This window comes from Ahaetulla prasina, chromosome 1 (assembly GCF_028640845.1).
Source record: "Ahaetulla prasina isolate Xishuangbanna chromosome 1, ASM2864084v1, whole genome shotgun sequence".
Lineage (NCBI taxonomy): Eukaryota > Metazoa > Chordata > Lepidosauria > Squamata > Colubridae > Ahaetulla > Ahaetulla prasina.
Window position 1 is genome coordinate 96913867 of NC_080539.1, and position 24848 is coordinate 96938714.

At 38.7% G+C, this 24848-nt stretch overlaps 2 protein-coding genes and 1 long non-coding RNA gene across 17 annotated transcripts in view; 1 reads left to right on the forward strand and 2 right to left on the reverse strand.

Annotated features, from left to right (window-relative positions):
* Positions 1-824, reverse strand: part of MTHFD1L (methylenetetrahydrofolate dehydrogenase (NADP+ dependent) 1 like) — a 138118-nt gene extending 137294 nt beyond the window's left edge. For all 8 annotated transcript variants that reach the window (XR_009153498.1, XR_009153510.1, XR_009153511.1 and 5 more), the window contains exon 1: positions 581-824. Coding sequence is in view for 5 of the 8 variants with exons in the window: in XM_058169615.1 (XP_058025598.1) it covers positions 581-789 (209 nt within the window). In the remaining 3 variants the exon portion in view is untranslated. The remainder of the gene's footprint in view (positions 1-580) is intronic.
* On the forward strand, positions 700-24840 carry LOC131191498 (uncharacterized). Of its 2 annotated transcripts, none has more exons than XR_009153519.1 (4): positions 700-825; positions 4769-4898; positions 23457-23663; positions 24184-24840. It is a non-coding gene; the product is annotated as an uncharacterized LOC131191498 (long non-coding RNA). The 2 variants fall into 2 exon arrangements; XR_009153520.1 differs by lacking the exon at positions 700-825 and adding an exon at positions 927-1039.
* The window catches only part of PLEKHG1 (pleckstrin homology and RhoGEF domain containing G1), a 132495-nt gene continuing 112978 nt past the window's right edge, over positions 5332-24848 (reverse strand). For 6 of the 7 annotated variants that reach the window (XM_058169548.1, XM_058169575.1, XM_058169565.1 and 3 more), the window contains 8 exons: positions 19313-19346; positions 17991-18086; positions 16201-16239; positions 14851-14873; positions 13554-13739; positions 12672-12785; positions 10114-11776; positions 5332-6516 (listed from right to left, as the gene is read on the reverse strand). In XM_058169548.1, coding sequence (XP_058025531.1) covers positions 5465-6516; positions 10114-11776; positions 12672-12785; positions 13554-13739; positions 14851-14873; positions 16201-16239; positions 17991-18086; positions 19313-19346 — 3207 coding nt within the window. In that variant the 3' untranslated portion in view covers positions 5332-5464. The remainder of the gene's footprint in view (positions 6517-10113; positions 11777-12671; positions 12786-13553; positions 13740-14850; positions 14874-16200; positions 16240-17990; positions 18087-19312; positions 19347-24848) is intronic. The other variant, XM_058169557.1, reaches the window with a different exon arrangement.

Below are 24848 nucleotides of genomic sequence, written 5' to 3' on the forward strand. Positions count from 1 at the left end.
TTTTCAAGAAAGTCGTAAAGCCCATTGGACAAGTGAAACTCGATCGATAATTGCCACGGATTTTAAAGGGGGGGGGGAAAGGACAGGAAATTAAAGATGAACAAGCCCTAGATGGCTGCAACCGCAACAACGCAGATCGAGAGCCGTCGCATGTGGCAAACCTTTTGAACTTCCCACTCAGTCCAGGTCCGCTAACATACACGCTACAAGCCGGCAAAACGGGCGGCGGGGGGGGGGGGGGGGAGAAAGAGGGTAGTCACGTGGTCCGGGGAAGAAAAAAAAAACCGCGCCTTTCCCTTCCTTCAGGCTGATTGGCTCTGAGAGCCGCCACTTCCTCCTCCTCCACGCCAATTTAGAGGCTTTATTGCATCAGACCCAACAACGCGAAGGCGGGGTTTGAGTAGTCTCCCACGTGCGGTGCCGGCCGGCCACTTTCTAGTTATGAAAGAACGAGTGGTGGGATTTGGCAGCCGCCACTTTTTATTTATATTACATACATACATACATACATACACACACACACACACACACACACACACACACACACACACACACACACACACACGCGGCAGCCGCCTACCTCAGCGCGGAGCTTTGAGCGCCTTCGCTGCTGCCGCCTTGTTGCTTCTCGCCGCAGCGCCGCGTGCTGCTTATCCCTCGCTGGGGCGAGAGAGCCGCGGGGCCAGCGGTCGGCACGGGGTGCAGCCTTTTGCGAGGGAAGCCACCGAAGCTTTTCTTGGCGGGCCCCGCTGGTCTGCAGAGCAGGCGGCGTAAGGCGGAAAACCTCATTTTTTTGCGGGGAAGAAGACGGCCGACGAGTACCCGGTGCTTCCCGGCGAGGAGGAGGAGGAGCTGGGCTCTGGGGAAGAAGGACGCGCGCGGTGTGGCTGGAAGGGAGGCGGAGTAGGGTTGCTGGCTGCCGGACAGCGCTGGGTTGGCTCCAGCCTCTGCAGGAGGCGAGGCGGAGCCAAGCTCCGGCGGAGGGTGTCGGTCGCACTTCCTTCCCGTATTGCGGGCCGAGAAAGAAAAGGCCTCGCAGGTAACGGAGGGCGCCAGCGAGGCTGCAAATTGGAACGGTGTTGTCCCAAAGGGGCTTTTTTTAAAGAGGCAACTGGACTTTCTGGGGTTTTTTTTGAAGAAGTTTCGCTTCTTATCCAAGAACCACCACCTGTCTGCAAGGAGTAAAAATTCCTTCCATTCCCTGGTGATCCAGTTAGAGCTGAAGAAGCTTGTTGGATGAGAAGCGAAACGTCTTCAAAGAAAAACCAGAAAGTTCAGTTGCCTCTTGAAAAAGCACCTTTGGAACAACAATGACCTGGATTAGGTGTCTCCAACCTTGGCAGCTTTAAGCCTGGAAAGTTCAGTTGCCTCTTGAAAAAGCACCTTTGGAACAACCATGACCTGGATTAGGTGTCTCCAACCTTGGCAGCTTTAAGCCTGGCGGACTTCAACTCCCAGAATTCCCCAGCCAGGTTTGCTTTGCTGGCTGGGGATTTCTGGGAGTTGAAGTCCGCCAGGCTTAAAGCTACCAAGGTTGGAGACCCTTGACCCGGATAACAGAATCTCCATAGAAAATAGAACGGCTTGGATGCGCGCAATCCTAAGTGTGACACGGACCACTCCGTGTCTGGATACTGAGCAGAGGTCTTGGCTTCTTCCGACATGAGAAAAGTAGTTAACTCAAAATTTTCAAGTTGTAGATTTGGAGATAAATCCTACTGAGTCTTTAAAGACAATTTTAAAAATTACCGATTAATTAAAAAATGATGCCCTTCGTGTGTTGCTATGGCCATGTTATCATTTGAAAGGGAAACTATGAATTCCAATGCGGTACAGTTGATAGGAAGATTAGAGAATGGACGTGAGAAAGCTGGAGCAACTTATTCTTTTGTTAAGAGATCATGTGATCATGAAGTAACCAGGATAAAAACTAATTCTGTGGGGTTTTTTTTATATCTACCCCAGAGGAAAATAAGTTGAGTATAGGGTTGCTAGACAGAAATTGCTAGTCCATTATGCACTATAGGTAGTCTTCAACTTACCATTTAGGACCAGAATTTCAGTTGCTAAGTGATGTGGTCATTAAGTGAGTTATCATTTGCACACCCCTGATTTTATGAATATTACCAGTCATTAACTGAATCAATTGGTTAAGTGAATCACACAAGTGGTTCAGGCTTCCCCAATTGACTTTGCTTGTCAGAACCTTGTAAAACATGTTCACATGACCCCAGGATACTGCAAACATTATAAATATGAATCAGTTGCCAAGCATCTGAATTTTTATTCAGTGACTATGGGGATGCTGGAATGGTCATAAGTGTGAAAAACACTTTCAGTGCCATTGTAATTTTGCTCACTAAACAAACTTTTAAGTTGAAGACTACCTGTATTTGAGGAACACAGATCTGAAACACTGGAAAATTTAAAACAGCAGTTAGTAGCCAGCAACAGGCAATGATTGCTGTTGGCATCAGCAGTCAAACAAAAACTTCAAAATGTTTTTCCCCACTATGTTAAAGAATTTGGCAGCTGTCCTTTTTGTATTTGGTTGTATTTGTAGCTGCTAGTAAGCTTTGGCAGCTGGCCAAAGACACTGATAGTAGGTTTGTTTTGTAGACTTTACTCCTGGCCTGTTATTTTAATTTTTCCTAATTAGATTCCACTCCTGGTAGTCTAGACAGGGCTTTTTCCAAATTAGTTGTGATTTGAATATGTCTCACCAGTGCAGGAAAGGTTATTTTGAGTGAAAATATTAATATTCATCTTGCCTAGGCCTTTCACTACTTTGACTAGCTTACTGGGTACAGAAATCCCACATTCTTGCTATGGCTGTTGCATGGACAGGCAAAGACAATAATTGCAGAACTAGGTTGCTGAAGGGTTGGCACAATAAAGCTTTAAAAGATATTTCTTTAAAAAATAGAGCCTCTGCAACTATCTATTTCTGCAAAATTAAAGTAGTTCATTAAAAAGTCTATTGAGGTTAACTGCTGCAAGCAAGTAGTGTTTATTTTTTTTCTACGCAGCATTTACTTACAAGTTTGACATGCTTTAAAGTCAGCTTTTAAGCATAACAAAAGAGAAAAAGGACTCTTCTACATGTACATATATTTTTACATAGTCTTTACAATATGAGTTATGTAAAAGTGCAACAGAGAGGGTCTATTTCTTAACAATAGAATAAAACGATAACGTGTTATGTTGAAACTAGGAAAATTGGTGTGAATTCATCCAGAATAAGCAATTTCATTTTCCATTTGTCCAGTAGTTTAGTCCAGGTTCTACCAGTGAATACAGAATAGATTAAAAAAAATACTTTTTTTACGAACAATATTACCTGGATAAAAATAAGGCTCCTCTAAAATCTCTTCCAAGTTTTGAAGGAGAGCTGTAAATTATTAAAGAGATGATATGCCCACCTTTAGAATTGGACAACGAAGAATGTACAGTACATGTGATAGCAAGCCCTTTACATACAATATTTTCTGGCCCCAATATTCTAATTTTAGCAACCATTTTTACTTTCTCCATATTTTTGTTCTGCCCATGATAATTAATGAAGTAATGTGTCCAGAAGCACTCAGTGGCTTTGTAGGCCTATCTAGTCACTCAAAGGTTAACTTACATTCTGTGGATGAAACGGCACCTACTTGATTCTGTTTAAACACAAGAACTTAGAAAACAATATCCTTGGAGCAGGCTGAAAATCTGAATACAGTTAGCTTTCTGAAACTGTAAATCTATTTAAAATATTTTCAGAAAAATGTGTGATCTTCTGAGTTATTCAACTAACCAAATGCAAACATAATATTCACACAAATGAACAACAGTTTCCTTTCTATTTTGGCTACTGTACATATTTTATAAAGCAGCCCCCCCCCAAAAAAATTAAATACTTTTGTCTAATTTTAGGATAGCTATCTACAATCATGAACTATATAAAAAATTTGAGGTGGGATTCCTCAGCATTTTTTCATCCAGACCAGAAAATAATTATCATTCCCTTTGCTTTTACAAAAACAATGTCTTAGGTGCTCATCCATATTGAATTTCAGCTATTTTTATTCCCTGCCAGCAAGGTTAAAAAGTACTCAAAATATACTGACGCTTGTCCCTTATATGACTATGTTACATATTTCACTATTTTTTCAGATTATTCCTCCCGTATAATAAAGCAGACACAACCTTGTTATTGTATTTGGATATCTATTACTATATTTATATTTTACATATTTTATTAAATAAATCCCTAAATTCATATGAACTTATTTTTCACTTGTTTACTAAACATATTTTGATTTGCAGTCAGGGCAGGTTCCCGATGCAAGAAAAATAAAAGTGAATTAGCATGATTCTACTAAGAAAAAACAACATCAGAATGATGCATTTCAAAGTAATTTAGGGAGCATATCTCTTTCAGTACTTATTTTAGTAGAAGAGATTATGTACTTGTTAAGTTAATGGCTTTGCCAAATCACCAAGTCACCACCACCAAAATTCTGACTGCTGTTATGCTTTTTGGTGGAATGATTAAGAAAGCAAATCCTGCTCAGTAAAAGGTACTTCAGCTGGCACTTAGATCATTACTGTCCTTCATGTAAAATTTGGTTGTATAGATTATGTATCCACATATTTTTTTCAAGTGTTTCAAACTGAAGCCATCTTACAAAAGGGATATGTACAGCAACGTAAGCCAGGGAAAAACCCCTATTCCAACCTGAAGAAGCAATTTAGTTAGTCGGTCTAATTTTAAATTTTTCTCTAGACCCACTTACATGATTGATGTTAAGACTGATAAGGGCGTGCATACATGTCTTCTGACTGGTGGCCAGAGATTGGAACTTGTGCCCAGACTCCTTCAAATTGATGCCAAAGCCAGTGTGAAGACTTTGCAGGTGGGTCCTAGGCTACTGTTGATTTGTGGGTATCAAGTTTGTGAGTTGGAAACATGACTGGAGGTGGGGTAGAAATAATATATTTAGTGCATTGGGGGGGAAAGGGGGATTTTCTAAACTAGAATTCCTGAAAAATGTTCTTGCCTGATCCCAAAGATCCATTTGGTCTGTACCATTTGCAGTTTTACTTAATTAGAACTGTGGAAACATAACCAGTACGTACATATAACACATTAATACATTTTGGTTGAGCCAAAGTAGTTCATTCGTCTGTGTTTAAGCAAATAAATTACGAATACCTAAAGTTTAACCACTGAAGATGTTCTACTGTCCTTCTCGTTTCTCTTTCTATGAAATTCTTGTGTATGTGGCCAGTTCTAATACATACTAAAGTCACTAAAATGACACTATATAGAACAGAATGACACAAATGCAAGGTATTGTTCCTATAATGGTAATTAGAAATATATATGTATATATACAACAATATGACTTACAAGAACTGGTGATCATACTGTAACTTTCATATTAAGGCTGAACAATGGAATTGGGGGGGAAAGGCAACATTAAGCAAAACTACTTGAACTGAGACACTGAAATTTTTCCCTTAGGGATTGGACAATATTCGGCTGATTACTAGATGGCACACTCCACAAGTAATCATTCAATTTGTCTGAATCATCACATGTTGTCAAGAAAGAATCTGACAGTTTAGAAGGATCCAGTAATTTGCCACTGTGAGTTTCTAAAGGAGTAGAGTGTGGATTCACTTTGGGATCCAAGTCCTTTGTTTGGTTATAGAAAGTCTCTAAATCAGATCCCTCATCTTCAGATTTAATTTCAACGTAATCATCATCATCTCCTTCTCCATTGTCAGTATCTTTGAAATTACTAAAATAATTGTGGGTTGCTATTTGTGCATTTGAGGGCAAGTTCCTTTTAACTCTCAAAATTTTCTGAGAATCTTGTAGAATAACGTCTGAGACATTTTCCGAGGTCTGCTTTGTCCCATCGTATGTTGAATGCCCAGGGGTGGCAATGGACACTGATTCTTGACAGTGGTCAGTCAGAAATTTTTTATTGGAATGCAAATTCTTTTTCCTTATTTCAAGTGGATAATTTATTGATTCTTCAGACTTGTTGCGCACAATGGAACAAGAGGACTGCGATTTGCAATATGCCTGTGGCTTTGTATTGTTCTCTGTCCTCCCTAAAGAATTATAAAGGTGGCTGTGATACAAGTTCTCTTTATTGGGCTGATTTATAATAGCACTCCACCTTTGTGCAGGAATGTGTGGACCAAGAGGAGTCTGAAAGGAAGGCACTGAGCAGGTTACAGGTCTCACATTTGGTGTCATCCCCATTTCTATAAGGGAGCTTTTTGTTTTCAGATGAGGACTTTCTGGCCATGGAGAAAAGTCAGAAAGTTCTCCATTACTATATGTTGAGTGCAAAAGCCAATTTTCAGCTTTTAAACATTCTGCAGCTAAGTGAGACGTGGACACAGGTGAAGAATATCTTATGTTTGTTTCTTGAGAAGTAATCTTCTGTGTTTTGGGTGAGGTTTCCCGGAATACAATTTGATCATATAGTTGAGAATACTCAGCAATTCTTGCACCTAAAAAACAAAGGGAAGTTTTAACTAACCTTAAAAAATAATGACAACAAGTACAAGTTAATATTTCCTGATAAATAAGGATATTTTAAAAAAAACTTTTAGTCAAGTGTCTTTAACATGCCATTACTGCAAAACAAATATAGATGAACATCTGATCTTAGACACAGAGATCTTTTTCTCCCATTTCCTATATTTTCTCCTCCCTCTTCTCAAGAAGGATGTCTCTGGAACAAATTGGGGTACATGAAGTTCATGCAACCAGAAGCCTAAGTGAAATCCATCTGTATAACATATGTATCCCTTAATTTTATTTTTGGTTGTCTTCAAGTCAATGTTTACTTCTGGCAACTGCTTGAACTAAATCCATGAAGTTTTCTTGGCAAGGTTTCCTTTTTTAATAGTGATTTGCCACTGCCTGCTTCCTAGGACTGAGAGTGACTGATCAGGGCTCCTCAGCTGGTTTCATGCCTAACATGGGACTAGACGTTATGGTTCCCAGTTTCTAGACTGATGCTTTTAAATACTATACCAAACTGATTGAAACATCTATGGTGACATACTGTGCCCGCTGCAGGAAGAGGGAGCAAGCATGGAGCTAGCCTGGTCACTGCACAATTGCAGAAGAGCTAAGATCAACCTGCCCTGAATTCCTTGAAGCCTTATCTAATTGTTCCTAGGAGTAGGTTGCCAGACTGGGTAGATTCCTGTATTATAGACAGAACATAATTAAAGTAATTAGCTTGAACTGTGCATGTGTGGGTCCAGTTGTTCATGCCTGACAACTACTGCTATACAATTTCTTCTATCATTTCTTCTACATACTTATTCCTGAAACTGCATCCTAAGCAGTTTTCTGTCTCCCGATGCTAAAATCATATGATGGTATCTAGGAAATGCACCTTTTGCAGTGATCCCTGCCCAATGGAGCAACCTCTTCTCTAGTGATCTGGCCACCCCACCCTTTGTCCTCTAACATTTTTTTTATTAAATGAAGTTACACAACTGTTTAGAATTTATGCTAGGCAAGTCCTTAAATGCACTGAGCAACTCACTGCTTTTCTGATTTAAATCAGACGTGGCTTAATTTAAAAGCCAATTAGTTGCCAGTACTATAAAATTCAAATCAGAATAACAGAGTTGGAAGGGACCTTAGAAGTCTTCTAGTCCAACCCCCTGCTCAGGCAGGAAGCCCATTTCAGAAAATGGTTGTCCAATCTCTTCTAAAAACCTTCAGTGCTGGAGAATTCACAATTTCTGGAGGCAAGTTGTTCCACTGACTAACTGTCAGGAAATTTTTCCTTAGTTCTAGATTGTTTCTTTCCTTGATTTCATCCATTGCTTCTTGTCCTGCCTTCTGGTGCTTTGGAAAATAAGTTGATCCTTTCTTCCTTTGTTGCAGCCCCTCAAATATTGGAACACTGCTATATTGGATACAAATATTGGAACACCCCTCCCCACTATTCCTTCTTTTCATTAAACTGGACATATCCAATTCCAGAAACTGTTTTTTATATGTTTTAACCTCCAGTCCCCTAATCATTTTTGCTGCTCTTCTCTGCACTCCTAGAGTCTCAATATATTTTTTACATATTTTTTTTTTTACATTGTTGGAGGGTGTCTTTCCGGCCGCCTTGAAAGAGGCGGTGGTGAGGCCCCTCCTCAAGAAGCCCTCCCTGGACCCGGCTGTGTTAGGTAATTATCGTCCAGTCTCCAACCCGCCGCGCGAAGGTTGTAGAGAGTGTGGTGGCATGTCAGTTTCCCCAGCACCTGGAGGAAACTGTCTATCTAGACCCGTTCCAGTCCGGTTTCTGGCCCGGATACAGCACTGAGACGGCTTTGGTCGCGTTGGTGGATGATCTCTGGAGGGCCAGGGATAGGGGTTGTTCCTCTGCCCTGGTCCTATTAGATCTCAGCGGCTTTTGATACCATCGACCATGGTATCCTGCTGCGCCGGTTGGGGGGATTGGGAATGGGAGGCACCGTTTATCGGTGGTTCTCCTCCTATCTCTCCGACCGGTCGCAGACGGTGTTGACAGGGGGGCAGAGGTCGGCCCTGAGGCGCCTCACTTGTGGGGTGCCGCAGGGGTCGATTCTCTCGCCCCTCCTGTTCAACATCTATATGAAGCCGCTGGGTGAGATCATCAGTGGCTTCGGTGTGAGGTACCAGCTGTACGCTGATGACACTCAGCTGTACTTTTCCACACCGGGCCACCCCAACGAAGCTATCGACGTGCTGTCCCGGTGTCTGGAGGCCGTACGGGTCTGGATGGGGAGAAACAGGCTCAAGCTCAATCCCTCCAAGACAGAGTGGCTGTGGATGCCGGCATCTCGGTACAGTCAGCTGAGTCCGCGGCTGACTGTCGGGGGCGAGTCATTGGCCCCGATGGAGAGGGTGCGCAACTTGGGCGTCCTCCTGGATGAACGGCTGTCTTTTGAAGATCATTTGATGGCTCCAGGAGAGCTTTTTACCAGGTTCGCCTGGTTCGCCAGTTGCGCCCCTTTCTAGACTGGGATGCCCTATGCACGGTCACTCACGCCCTCGTGACGTCTCGTCTGGATTACTGCAATGCTCTCTACATGGGGCTTCCCTTGAAGGGCATCCGGAGGCTTCAGTTAATTCAGAATGCGGCTGCGCGGGTGATAGAAGGAGCCCCTCGTGGCACCCATGTGACACCTCCCCTGCGCAGACTGCACTGGCTACCTGTGGCCTTCCGGGTGCGCTTCAAGGTGTTGGTAACTATCTTTAAAGCGCTCCATGGCATAGGGCCGGGCTATTTACGGGACCGCCTGCTGCTACCGAATACCTCTCACCGACCCGTGCGCTCTCACAGAGAGGGACTCCTCAGGGTGCCGTCGGCTAGGCAGTGCCGTCTGGCGACACCCAGGGGGAGGGCCTTCTCGGTGGGGGCTCCCACCCTCTGGAACGAACTCCCCCCAGGACTTCGTCAACTTCCGGACCTCCGAACCTTCCGCCGCGAGCTTAAAACACATCTATTCATTTGCGCAGGACTGGACTAGATTTTTAGATTTTTAAATTTAGATTTTAATGGGTTTTATTATATATATTGTTTTTTTAATTATTTGGCTATATCAAATAAGTTTTTTAATGGATATTTTACTCTGTATTTATATGTATTTTTACTTGCCTGTGAACCGCCCTGAGTCCCTAGGGAGATAGGGCGGTATACAAATTTGAATAAATAAATAAATAAATACATTGTGGCGACCCAAACTGGATGCAGTATTCCAAGTGTGGTCTTACCAAGGCATTATTAAGTGGTATTAACACATCATGTGATCTTGATTCTATTTCTCTGTTAATGCAGCCTAGGACTATTGGCTTTTTTGGCAGCTGCAACTCATATTTAACCCAGAGTGTGCTGCAGCTGCCAAAAAAGCCAACACAGTCCTAGCCTGCATTAACAGAGGAATAGATCTTACTCATATGAAAGAAATGCTAGCATAAGTATATTAATTGGAATTTTTCAGTCAATTCATAGAAATATTGACCAATGAATGGATAAAGTATACCTATAAGTCATTGTGTTCAAATATTCAACAGATCAGTTTAAAAAATGAGGGAAAATATAAACATACCAATGGCAGCTCCACCTTGTTTCTTCTCTTCTAAAATGGCCGCCAAGTCCTTGTGCTTTGATTTCTGTTGCCGACTCAGAAATTGCTCTTGCTCTGCACTTTTTACTTTCAAAAACTGATTTGCTTTTTTGATTTTTTGACTGTATTGTCTCGCCATCATAAAAACACGATTCTTTGTTTTATCCACAGAATCCAATTCACCATTAGTATTTATTGTATTTATTGTGCAGAATATATTATTGGGAGATTCATAAAGGCTATCAGCAAAATTTCTGTCATTTGAAAGTGAAGATCTGTTGAGATCTATTAGTGAATTTGCTTTATATGATGTTGCCTCTTCAAATTTAATGTTGGCTTCACTTAACCTAGCTACCTTGTTTGGCAAAGTTTTTGACAAAGCACTTTTTTCCGGTAGTGGGAGCATAGTCAATGAATATTTTATATCTTTATTTGATCCACCATTAGTTCTGCTAGATGCTTGATTTTCAACCTCATCTTTGGAGACAGGAAAAGCCGCAAGGACGTGATCTCGTGCCTTTTCTTCATTTTTCTTGATATAATTCTCCAGGTCATTCCAGATTTCATCTACTTCCTCTGATAATTTATCTGCAACAGACTTGTGAGAATGTGAATCAGAATTTGAGGAACTCTCCGCCAAACTTAAGCAGCCACGATCTAATGGAACATAATGATAGGGATTTTCATCTTCACTGAACTGGAGGCTTTCTTCAGAAACAAATTGTCGGAGTTGGTTACAGCATGCAAAATCTGTTTCCATGCCCAGAAAACTTCTCTTTTTGGAACATTTAAGGTTATCACTTTTGAAATTTGACACTGATTCTTCTGGAAGGCCAATGGTATCATAGATATTTTCCTCACTAATCCTTAACTCATAAGACCTTACAGATGAAGCCTCTCTCCTGGGAATGGCTTCATTTCTGCTAGGAATACAAGTCCTGTTTTGAGATAATTGCGTTTTTTTGAAAGAATAGTCTTGGTCATATGTCTCATAGAGTGAATCTTTAGCTGACCCTTGTGGGGCACGGTTGGACTCTTCCCTCTGAGCCAGCCCCATTAACTTCAAATCTTCGAAACTTATATTGTCATAGACATGATCTATGTCATCTATAGTCAATTCTTCTGAAGATTCCTGACATTCTTGAAGATTGTCCATGTCACTTCTGGAGTTTTTAATTTCATTCCAAGAGGCACTTTGTTCATGGTAATTCTTTCTATATCTTGCTCCAGTTTTACTTTCACCAGCGCTGCTGGCCCGCCTCATAATTCTATGAGAATTCAGGTTGGAAATACCGTTTTGATGAACTAGTCCTACATGCCAGCTGCAAGGACGGTTTGATGGGATCCTTTCTTCACATGCAATGGAACTTAAATTGGATGTGGAGTCTGATGGCATGAACATTTGGTAATCATCGTCATCATCATCTATATTGTCTTGCAGAGGACGTCTACTTGGGAACAATGCTTGCCGAATCTGATGGTCTGTCCAGATATTTCTCACTGCAGCTGTTCTCCCCAAAATATTTGCCACAAATGAGTTGTTTTGGGGAGTAAATTGTTCAGATAACTGACTATCCCCATTGCAGGAAAATGAAAGCTTTGTGTTCATCTGGGAAGGAGCGTCATCTGTACATTTTTGGGAGTTCTGTGAAGTTTTCAGATAGAGAATATTATTAGACTGTATTCTAATCACATCAATGCTAATCATGAACTTAAGTTCTAAAATTTCCGATTCTTGTTTAGCCTAAATGACACTTCCTTAAATTGCATAGGAAGGAGGCACTGGTATTTCTGCTGTATTCTAAGGTTTAAGACATACACTTTTATTCATTCTATAATGAAAACCATGACTAAATAACATGCGAGAAACCAGGATACTGGAGAGTTCTTGCTTGCTTGCAAACCTTTATGTTTGTCTGTACACATAAAATGGCATTTCTCAAAAGGCATCTTGTGCCTTTTGAGATCCAAAATTTGGAAAGTTGATGACATGTTCACAGAGCTGGAAGAGAATCTTATAATGCTACTTCATCCTGACTCATATTTTGATGTAAACTTGTTTTAATAACCTAGTAGAACCTATTGATTATCAATATTTTTTCCTTCCCAGGAATAAGTCACAGATAAGGGCATAATAGGATGTGCAAACAGTAACATTAAATGATCCCATATAACTCTTTGTTTTTATTGATTATTGTGTTCCAGCCTCTGATTTTTTCCCCTTTTTTAACTTCATTTGCATCTCTCAACACATGAAAAAAATCAGTTTTCCATGATATTTTTAAAGGAAATTATTGGAATTTGAATGGTTTCATATCCATGTCCACGTAAATTTATTAATATCATTACAATCATGGCTTAGCACTCTCTTACCTTGGATATGATTTCAACTTGCTATTTTAAGCTACATCTCTGATGTTCTCTGGTAAACTCCCATCCAAATATTAAACAGTTAATCCAATCATATTTACTATGGTTGTTTTAGCTCAACCAGTCTTGGTTAAGTGCTGCCATGTTGATTTTACAACTTTTTCAATTACCTGAATTTCACATATGTTGAGATTAAAAGTTCTTCGTTTCTCAAAATTTTCAGTAATTTGACTATTCAATCTTTTGCGGCCTCCCTTTGGTTTTTGCTGTAAATGTTGAGTGTTCTGTGGAAATGGGTGAATATTAAACTATATGTCTAATTTCAGCCAAAGTAAAGCCTAGCAATTTTCTGAGTTCAACAAGTAGATGCTATATTTCAACTGATACCATGGAAGACTCTTTTTGTATGATTCAGCTATCTACACTGACATCTATGATGGTCTCAGGGAGTAAATTCAAACAAGATTTCTTTGGAACTATTGTCATATTAAAATGTTGGTAACACATAAATATATGCAAACAGTGAAATCCATGAATGTTGATAGGATGAAGGAAGATCAACAAGAAGAGGAAATTACATCTTTAGCTATACTTTCTGCATCTCACTTTTTTATATCTGATGTTTCTCAGTCTTTTTCCCTGATTCAGTCTTTCCTTTTGTATTTTTTTTTTTTAAATCATGTGATCATTCTCTCACCACTTTACCAAAATGCTTTCTGTTAGCTCTGTATAACTACTGAGGGTTGGAAGGAAATTCTTTTGAGAGAATTCCTCCCTCTATTGCTAAGCTCCATGAACTAATCTTTGGCAGAGGGCAGAATTCAACAGTGATCGAAGAACTCAGAAATTCCTATTGTATTCCCCCAAAGGTTAGGATGCAGATGTGAAAATGGTCACCACCACTGTTAATTGATTTGGGTTGCTGAAAGCTAAAGCAAGGATACCCCATTGTTTATTCAGCTTAGTATGGTTCATGGAGCCATTCTACATATGATATTGAATATTAATGGATCGATGTGTTTGCTCTCCATTTCATGAAATAAGGCACTTACTTGTTCGCTCTCTTCTTCATCATCAGCATCGATCTGATCTGTAACATCTGTGAGAATATTGTCCTCCTGACCACTGCTATAGGCTGCTTCATTTGAATCTAGCCGTTGGCAATTCAGTGAATGATTCTTCCTGGGACTGAGGAACAACTCAGCCTGAGATGGCAGGGCTCCTTCAGTACTCATCCGCTAGAGGTAGAGGGAGGAAAAATACAGATTTAAGTACTCGCTATTCTGTACTATGCAGTATACCTTTTATACAGCCTAGCTGAGTATCCAGAGCAGCCCTCAATACTCTTCATGCTACTTTTTTGTTAAAAATCATGCTCTTTTTAAAGTGATTTTTCTTGTCTTTATTTTTCAAATGATTTTTAAAAGAATGATTCAATATTCTGCCTGCTGTGGTCCTTGGTGTTCACACCTGACCCTCAGCATATTGCTGAAAGACTGGGGTGGCCTTTGAAATCCTCCAATCCTGCTTTAAAAATATGTCTTGTATATTGTGGTGCGCTCTGCAGGGCATGCATATGCACACTGTTTTTTTATCATTTCTCATATATTCTCACACACAGCTTTTATTTTAGCTCGGAAGATTCATATTATAACTCCTCTTGATTTCTATGATATGCCCTCTGCTGTTTTTGCAAACAATAATCCCCTTCGTTTTAACATTTGATTGTTTGCTCCTGTTCCTGTTCTCCCTTTTTTTACAACATGGTCATTAAAATATGTATATTAAAATGTTCAAAACAGAAAAAAAGGATAAAGCTACCAGATAGAAATTTTTAACTGAAGAGCATAGACAGACAGAGAGAGGTAGTCCTTGACTTACAACGGTTTGTTTAGTGACTGTTAAAAATTACAACAGCACTGAAAAAAGTGACGTATGACTGTTTTTCACACGTACAACCATTGCAGCATCCCCGTGGTCACGTGATCAAAATTCAAATTCTTGGCAACTGACTCAATTTATGATGGTTGCAGTGTCCAGGGTCACGTGATCACCTTTTGCTACCCACTGACAAAGTTAATGGGGAAACCAGATTTACTTAACAACCATGTTACTAACTTAACAGCTGCAGTGATTCACTTAACAACTGTGGTAAGAAAGATTGTAAATGGGACAAAACTCACTTAACAATGTCTCACTTAGCAACAGAAATTTTGAGCTTAGTTGTGATTGTAAGTTGAGGACTACCTGTAAACAGATAGATGATAGATATGCTTTCAATGTGATGGGTAATATTCAAGATTTGGTTTTTTAAAACTGCCAGTTCCTTGAATAAACAATATTGTTTACCTTTTGCAAATTTGGGTCCATTTCTGAAATGATTGAAAAACAAATGTTAAGTATCATATGGTGAGTTGCATTTATACTAACTTTTAGTATACTGCTTTATCCAGGGATAATCAAAAGAAATTTAAGACTGCTTAAATTTATGTTTTGGTGTAGGATGGGAAGGATATTTTAGAAAATATTTCTTCCTTGTGGAAAAACTACTCAACTGCTTAGTTAATTGGATAGAATTTATTCATTGCAGAAAAAAGTGCTTCAGAAACCGCTATTAGGTAGCACAGTAGTGACTTTATTGCCCAACAGAATTAATGGGGTTAAGATAAAAGGTAAATAAAGCAAGCAGTGAGAAATCTTCCTCTTAATAAGGTAAATAGGTCTCTGTGTTTTCTTGTTTTCATTTAGAGGAGGAAATAACACAATTCAGGGCTATGCAGTGTGGGAACACCAATGCAAAACCAGCCTCCAACTCTTTAAAGCAGCCCCATTTTTTAAAACAGCAGTATGAGACAATTAAAGTAACAACAACAACAGAAGTTTAATTACAGCAGAGTACAATCTCATATGGCAGCCTGAAGCAGTGTAAATGAAGCTTTCAGTCCACATGGGTAAATCTACCACAGATGGGTATCTTTTGTTCAGTTACATTTGTAAGGATTGGTGAGTGGATGCCATCTATAGCACTATTTTTGCCATTAAATGCTTACTATTGGATGTGTATGCTTTCACTGTGAACAATTGGAGCTAAATATAATTTAGTCACGTTGGAAACATACTCTGTTTCACCAAGATTAATATAAATATATATATTTGTTTTTTGAGGTTTTTGCGGGTGTTTGTATGTAGGTCTTTGGTTATTCGGGTTTTCTCCCGCGTAAAATTGGAAGTGTCTTGACGACGTTTCGACGAAGTCTCATTCGTCATCTTCAGACTTCAGCTTCGTGCTTCTGGGAGCAAGAAGCAAGAAGCTCCCAGAAGCACGAAGCTGAAGCCTGAAGATGACGAATGAGACTTCGTCGAAACGTCGCCAAACACTTCCAATTTTACGCGGGAGAAAACCCGAATAACCAAAGACCTACATACAAACACCCGCGAAAACCTCAGAAAACAAATATGTGTGTGTGTGTGTGTGTGTGTGTGTGTGTGTGTGTGTGTGTGTAACAAAAACAAAAGCTCAGGGGCTAGAAATGTTTTTCCTATTATTTGTGATACACATCTTTATTAACGCTTGATATTACAATCTATATAAATGCATTTTCTACAGTTAATTACATGAATAATTACAGTGAAATGTGCCATGCTTAAATATGCATTGTAACTAAAGTATATCTTGTATTTTGATATTATGTAACTTACCATTTGATTTTGTGATTTTATGAACTCTGGAAGAAGGTTCTGTGTGGAAAACAACATGTATTTATTAATATTTTTATTTTTTAAAATGTTGTAAAAATGTTATTATGTATTATTTAATTTTATATGCCTCTCATACCCAGCTTTGTTCAGCTTTTATTACTACCAAGCTGAAATTACAAAGATTCCTGGGAATGGAATTCCTAGATCTTCATGTAGCTGCTGAAACCAAACTACTTCAACAGATTTCCTATATAACTCTACCTGAAAAATCAGGGAATCTATTTCAGGAAGAAATCCCTGCACAAAAGTGGGAATCTTTATGGTTGGAAATTTAAAGGACTTATTAAACAATGGGCTCTTTCAGTTGGATAGATAAAGAATTAAACACTATATACTGTATATTTCAATATCATTCAACTGGACTACAGAGAAACTTACCATACTTTCAAAATGTGAGATTTATTAGTGCAAGATTGAAAAGCAGTGTTAATGATAACTTGGTCTTATCCCTTGGTCTTTAAAGGAAATGTCATAGGATAGAGAACATTTGGCCTGTAGGTATTCTATCTTCCTAGAAAAGGGGTGTCAAATTGGTGTCCCATGGGCTGGATGCGTCACATGCAGGCCACGCCCACCCCAGCTCCACAAAGGGGAAAAATGTCACGATACATCATATGATGGCAACCTGACGTCGCGAGCTTGACACCTGTGTCCTACAGTATCAAAGCCCTTCTAGTATCTCAGATGATACTAGATACCTGCAAGTGCTGTTCCATCTCAGCTGCACTCCAAGAGGGAAGTTCCTAAGTCACTAAGTCACAAAATCAAGTCTGCAGACATCCTGGCTTAATATCTGCAGTGGGAACACTACCACAGGCACTACATGGTTTGTTGGAGAGGCTGGCCAAGCTGGGAGAGGAGTCAAGCACAGGATTAGCCTGGACTCTTTACCTAGGCACAAGGCGGCAAGATCCAACCCACTTTGGTTGTCATTGAACCTTATCTAGTCTGGTCCAAACCACCAGTCTGGGAAGATTCCTCTGAAACAGGCATGAGAAATAAAATAACTTATTGATATCTTCGTGTATGAACCTGGTTGTTTGGGCCTGACACGGCTCTTCTAAAAAGGGAAGGCACAAGGCAGCTGAGGCTAGACAAAGCAATTACTGCGTGGATACCAACAGAGGTTTGAGGCCTCTGTAGTTGTATGTGGAAAAGGTGGCTTGTTTTAGTCAGTATAATCAGCATTTATGTAGGGCACAGGGCAAGGAGCCTTTTATTTCAGTCTATCTCATCTTCATTTCTTCCACCAGGAAAAGCAACAATTTTTTGGAGTCTAGTAAATCCAACCAGAAATGATGACTGTATCATATTTCATATTTTATAAAGATGAGTATGTTACAAAGGTATCTGTTATATACTTTATATGTCTGCAGATAAAAATATCACAGATGTATATTATTTAACAAAATGAAGTGTGGATTTGTGAGAGAAACAAATCTGCTCAAATAAGTCATTTGCAGTGCAAACTCATGTGGCTATTCAGTAGCAAATCCCACTACTGAGTGTAATAACAAACTACTGCTAAATTGTAAAATTAAAATATCTTTTTACCATATGTATGTATAAATTCTTTAAAGTTTGTTCCTACTATGACTCGCATTACAACTTTAATATTGCTTCTATTTTCAGTCTTAAATCTGTCTTTTATTCATATGAAATTTGAAACTGTTTCCTCTTAATTCCATTCTAATTGTAAATATAAGCTCACCTAAAACAAAATTTATTACCTGATTTCCTTCTCATCCTTTGTGGAGTAATGCCCTCTTTAGAGTTTGTACTTGAAGCTTTCATTTCTTCTGGACTGTAATGGAACCCCGGATGATCTATTAAAAAAAAAAAAGATTCTCTGATTTTGAAAGTAATGCTTTATGTATAAGGTTGAGCCACAACTACACTTCTGTATGATCTGCCACAATGAAGTAAAATCAGGAAATAGGATTCATGCCAAGATTTATATAGATACATGCAACTAAAGGCAGAGATCACAACACATCAGAATAGGATTCATTTGTCCCTTTCAAGAAAGCCATAATAATAATAATAATAATAATAATAATAATAATAATAATAATAATAATAATAATAATAATAATAATAATAATAATAATAATAAATACTCCACAGATGACCCAATCATTTTAGGCAAGTTTCACATCTCTTGGCAAAGTAGGTATCCTGAAGGCATTCACATGTAGCTTTACAGATGATTGGCAGGTTATAGTAAAAAAATGAACTGAACATAAAACAACAATATCACATAATATTTTTGATCATCTGACATGCTATTGGATGCAAACAAGCCATATCATGGCACAACTCTTTCTACATGTACATCACAAAAACTCCCACTATTATGCAACAAAGTGGAAAATAGATCGTGGACAGATCAATACAAGAATACAAAAAAAAATATTTACAAGGGTCTTCAGTAAATTTAATCCCACTCATATACAGGGAAAAATAAATTGGGTTAAGGGTAGCTGTAATCTGTCCTTATTGCTCAGGAAGCACAATGTCTCTGAACTATATTCCCTGCAAAAAAATTGCTGCACGATAATAGCTCTCCATAGGTACAGACACAGACAAATAATATACACCCACCCACACAGAACCTTTTATTGTATATAAGAGGAAGTTAAAAAGAAAATACCTTAGCAGGCTTTTGAAAGGGTTCTTCTAACTGAAGTTCATATAAAATATCTTCACATACCGGTATTAACACTGTAACTCTTATACTGCAGATTAAGGATGCTTGTGGGAGTTTTATTATACTACATGGGCAGCTAAACAACTTGATCTGCAGTCCTACATTACAAACAGGACGCCTACAAAAGTCACACTGTCTGGAAACAGAGTGAGCCAGTTATCATTTGTGAGTTTGCATAATGCAACATTTTAAGGGAGACATACATGAGTACATCAACAGCCCCCAGAAACCTAGTGACAGCTAACATCAACTATGGTGATTGAGTATCTACATCTCTCAATATTTATTTCCCATCTTTAGGAATAGCAATGCAGTTTAATTATTTAAACAAGGTATACTTACAAATTGCATCCATTTCAAGAATTGCTTGCTTGGCCTGAAAAAGAAATATTGGATATTAATTATTTATTTGATTTATACCATACCTTCCCTGCTCTTGCAGGCTTTCAAGGCTGCTAACAAAATTTGAAATTGTGGTAGAAATATTGAGTTGAATTGAATGATCAATTAGCAAAAATTGAATTATCACAGGATTGGAAAGGAATTATGAAGATCCAGTTTAAATCCCTACCCAGTTATGACTTTAAGATGAATTAGATCACATTGCATTTTGGTCTAGGAGGAAAAGCAAAATATAATCATCATATAAATTTCTGATTCTCTGATAAACCATAGATTAATATTGACAAATATGTATGCCCCAACATATTCAACAACCTAATATGTAGTTTAGAGGATACTTTTAGACACAAGTGATGCAATCCCTTCTTGCCCCTACCTCGCACCCCAAATGCTTCATTCATAACTATTTTCTGACCTATAAAATGATTTCTGATTTTATAGTAAAAAAATATAAAGAACGACCTAGAAAGGCATTGCTGTCAAGGATTAGCAGAGTAAAAAGTATGAAGAATTTCTCTCTCATCCAATGGTTTTCCTGCAACTGCTTCTTCATGCGCAAATGTATATAAATATTCTTAATTAGATTCATGACTCAAAATTTATTCAGAAAGTTATGACAAAGCAACCATCTACTTAGTGACATATATTGACGGCAGCTAGAATTACATATGCTAAATATTGGAAAAATGTGAAAACCCCACCGGATGATGACATAATTAAGAAAATTTAGGATTGTGCAGAAATGGACAGATTAACTTTAAAAATTAAAGATAAAGAAGACTCAAAATATTACAGGACATGGAATAAATTTTATGAATGGATAGAAACAAGAGGTAGAAATGAGAGGGAAGTTTATGAATGTCAGTACAACAAAGATGTATAAAACTATGGATATAATATGGAAAAATTTGTAAATAAGCTAATGTAAGTAGAAACTTAGTAGAAGTTTTCTTTTATTTCCTTTTTTTGTGTATTGTTGCAATTACTGTAAACATAGTACACTTATAGTTAGCATGTATGTTAAGATTTATCATTGATCTCTCTCTGGTTTTGCTTTATTTGCATTGTTATCCTGACATGGCACTGTCTTTTCAATAAAATAAGATGAAAAAGAAGACTCAAAATCTCATATTTATGCTACCATATTATCTGAACAAATTTTCTCCATTAACATTATTCTTAAACCTACAACAGGATTTACTATAGTTGACTGATAAATGGAGTCATAAGGTAAAAAAGGTAAAGGAACAACTCACACATATGTGCTAGTCGTTCCCGACTCTAGGGGGCAGTGCTCATCTCCGTTTCAAAACCGAAGAGCCAGCACTGTCCAAAGATGTCTCTGTGGTCATGTGGCCAGCATGACTAAATGCCAAAGGCACACGGAACACTGTTACCTTCCCACCAAAAGTAGTCCCTATTTTTCTACTTACATTTTTTACATGCTTTCAAACTGCTAGGTTGGCAGAAGCTGGGACAAGTAATGGGAGCTCACCCCGTTACACTGCACTAGGGATTTGAACTGCCGACCTTTCGATTGACAAGCTCAGCATCTTAGCCCCGAAGTCACCGCATCCATTTTAATGGAGTCATATAACACGCCAAACCCAAAGAAACCTGCATTTTGCTTTATCCTCTCTCTGTGTATTTTTAAAAAAAATATATGTTGATGGGGGAAATGCATCCTACATTGTTTTTACATGGCAACATTGTATACAAATAAATCTGCAAGATTAAAGCAGTACTTCAGCTATTGTCCACTAGGTGTAGCAAGTGTACAACCTGAGATGTAAATACCAACCTAACACTACAGTAACTTCATAAAAACCCTTTTATTATTTTCTCTACAAAATGTTATCTCACTCAAAAATTATACGCTAACGTTTGGTTTATGAAAATGATGGCATGTACCAGGTATGGGTGGTCCTCTAAATACTGTAAAACTCAAGTCATCTCACAACTAACAATCTAGTGGATAGTCAGAAATGATAGAAGTTATAGTCTAGTATTATCTGGAGAAGCTTAGCAATTTATTTATTTTTTACTTTATTTTATTTTATCTAGTTGCTTTCCACATACACCATTGCTGCCATTTAGCCAAGTGTTACAGTTGTACAGCATACACACAATTATAGTTCATTATGAATTCATTTTTCTAATATATAAATGTTTTGGCATCATTATTAATTTCATCTCTATTGTTTCAGAGCCGTGGTAGTGCAGTGGTTAGAATGCAGGACTAGGACTAACTCACTGCTCACTGTAGGAGTTCAATTCTGAGCAGTTAGGGTTAGGGTTAGGGTTAGGGTTAGGGTTAGTTAATTAGTTAGTTAGTCGGCCTTCTATCCTTCCGAGATCAGTAAAATGAGGACCCAGGTTGTTGAGGGAAATATGCTGATTCTGTAAACTGCTTAGAGAAGGCTATAAAGCACTGTGAAGCGGTATATATGTTTAAGTGCTATTGTTATTCAGTGCTTCCTCATTGTGTCTTAGGAAATGCCATTTGTCAGAGAACAAATGTGACGGCATCTGTGTCAATATATTTGAAGTGCAAAAATAAACATTCTCCACTGATTCAATTCTGACTCCTGCTCATGAAATTCAAATACGCACCCTGTACCAGCACCTATCTAATATTATCATTCCTTCTGAAAAGAAGTTGAGCATTAGAATAACATTTGGAGTGTTTAAGATACATTGTAGTAGGCTGCATCAAATCTGTGTGAAAAACATCAGCAAAAAAGCAGATGCCCTTTTTTAAACGAGCAGAAAGCCTCTGATATGGAAAAGCTGTAATTATATCCAAGGTTGTTTAATCAGGGTGCCGTCCGCCAAACAATGTCGGCTGGCGGCCCCCAGGGGAAGATCCTTCTCTGTGGGAGCTCCTACCCTCTGGAACGAACTTCCCCCTGATTTGCGCCAAATATCTGACCTTCGGACCTTCCGCCGCGAACTGAAAACACATTTATTTATTCGCGCGGGGCTGGCTTAAATTTTGTTGGATTTTAAATTTATATTATGAATTTTAATGGGTTTTTAGAATTTTAAACGTTTTTTAAAGTTTTAGGCCAATTGTTTAATAAGTTTTTTAATTCTTGTTTTAATTGTATATTGTATTGTTTGTTTTATTTTGGCTGTACACCGCCCTGAGTCCTTCGGGAGAAGGGTGGTATAGAAATCTAATTATTAATAATAATAATAATAATAATAATAATAATAATAATAATAATAATAATAATAATAATAATATGCGGATCAATTCAACAAATGAAAAAATGATTTTCAGGGAATAGAAATAGAATCAGATCCTAGTTCAGTTAAGAATTTATCAACATCCTTTTCTTCCATCCTTAAAAAGGATTAATTTAAAAATTTAATAATGAAGACAGGGTTACTCAGGGGTAGGCTTCAAAAATTTTAGCAAGAGGTTCTCTGCCCGGTTGCTGAGGGCCGTGGCCATGGTGGGCGTGGCCTAGTCGTCCTCCTGCACCATGGCGAGAGGAGCATTTTTGCCCTCCTTGAGCTCTGGAGGCTTTCCTCGAGTTTCTGGGAGGGCGAAAACGGCCTCCCCAGGTTCCGGAGGCCCTCTGGAGGCTGAAAATGGGCCCATTTCCGGCCTTCCCAAACTTCCAGTAGGCCTGTTTTTTGCCCTCCCCGAGCCTCTGCGTGCACCATGCACTTACCTGCATTCAAAATGGCTGGGTGGGGACTCCTGGGAGGGGCAAGATGGGGCCAGCCAGGAGTAGGATTTGTGGGTTCTTCGAACTGCACAGAATCTTAAGAGTTCTCCTGAACCCCTGCAAACCCCCAGCAGCCCACCCCTGGGGTTACTCCAAAAGGTAGGTAGGAGTAGATGTGTGTGTGTGTGTGTGTGTGTACTGGTAACTGATAAGAAATAGAAACACATCCCTTTTCCTCCCCAGATTTTGGACAACTCAGTCATTGCAAATTTTGCTGTATGCGATGTAGAATTTATACTTAAATCACTTTAAATCACTCTTTCATTTCCTGGAATAGATCCTTCCAAGACCTGTACACCTTCCACTTGGCGTAGTAAAAACTTATTTTTCTTGTTCCTTACCAGGAAGCATTTCTCCATTACAGAAAAGCAAGATAAAAATACTAAAAAAATAAATCATTTGACATGGACAAGCTTCCAAGGATTGTTTGATGTACATATTGCCAAAGTAAAGACTCCAGGACTATTTAAGAATTACAGGCCTAGAGACAGACCTCTTGAGTGAAAATGCTGCTTCTTATGTCTCAGTATTGCTTGGCTGAAACAGCAGTGGTGAAGTAAACAGAAGTCAAAGCCAAATGAAAGATAGAAGAATAGAATACAAATTGGTGAAAAAAAGAGTAGATTTTCCTCTAAGCTTCCCATAGTTATGAATTCAATCCTAGGTAGAGGCAGATGTGGGGTCTCCTGCTTGGGCAGGGGGTTGGACTAGATGACCTACAAAGTCCCTTCTAACTCTGTTAATCTGTTCATTTGTTAAAGTTTTGGGTAGTTTTGTAGGAAAACTGGTTCGGTACAGAATAACTCTACAGTACTATTCAAACTGAATTCACTTTGCAGTATGTTTAGTGAATGAAAAACAGCCTGCATTTCTTCCAGAATTGCAAGAATAGATTGGTAATGAAAGGATGATCCTTGGAAGACCACTACTGGCATGCAGAAATATAGACATCTCTGAATATGACAGGGAAACACTCCCAATTGAAACAGCAAAGAGATCATATATGTTAATACCAAATACTGAGCTAGATGAATTAATACCTACTTCTTTTTATTCTTTCTATCTCAATAGATCATTGGAAATACATTATGTTAAGAAGGTCTGGAGACTATCTGTTATCAGAGAATGGGACCAAATCTGGGGTGGCCGGTGAAGTTTGAAAATGGCCCAGATTAGACTGTCAACAACGACAACAACAGAAATGCAGAAAATGTTCCCCAGTGAATTGGGTGGAGGGGGAGAGAGACTTAGGTAGCTGCTCAAAAGAGTAGCCAAGTGCTTCTTTCTAAGTCATCCTGCCTCCCAGTCACATGACACAGAGCAAAATACAGGTAGCCCATCCTGTTCTTCCCAGTGAATACAAATACATACCAATGTAACACAGATCCACTATCTCTCCTTCACTATTTCAGATGCCAAGTGGTATGATAACAAGTGGTAAAGAGATTGAAAAGAATTCCAGGAATCATGCTGTCCATGCTCTCCCTGTCCTAATCTCTGCAAGTATTTTAATAACAGATTTTGCGCATCATAAATTAGGCAGAAGATCAATTACCATAATAAAGTAATGGAATAATATTTTGAAAGGCAAAACTGTTTGAAGTGGCCTGATCCAAAGGAATATTAAATTGATGCTATGAAATCACGTACTATATGTAATGACACGGCTGCACAGATGTTCCTTCACAAGAAAAGTAAAATGCTTGCTTTAAAAAAAAATGATGAAAAGGTTTTAC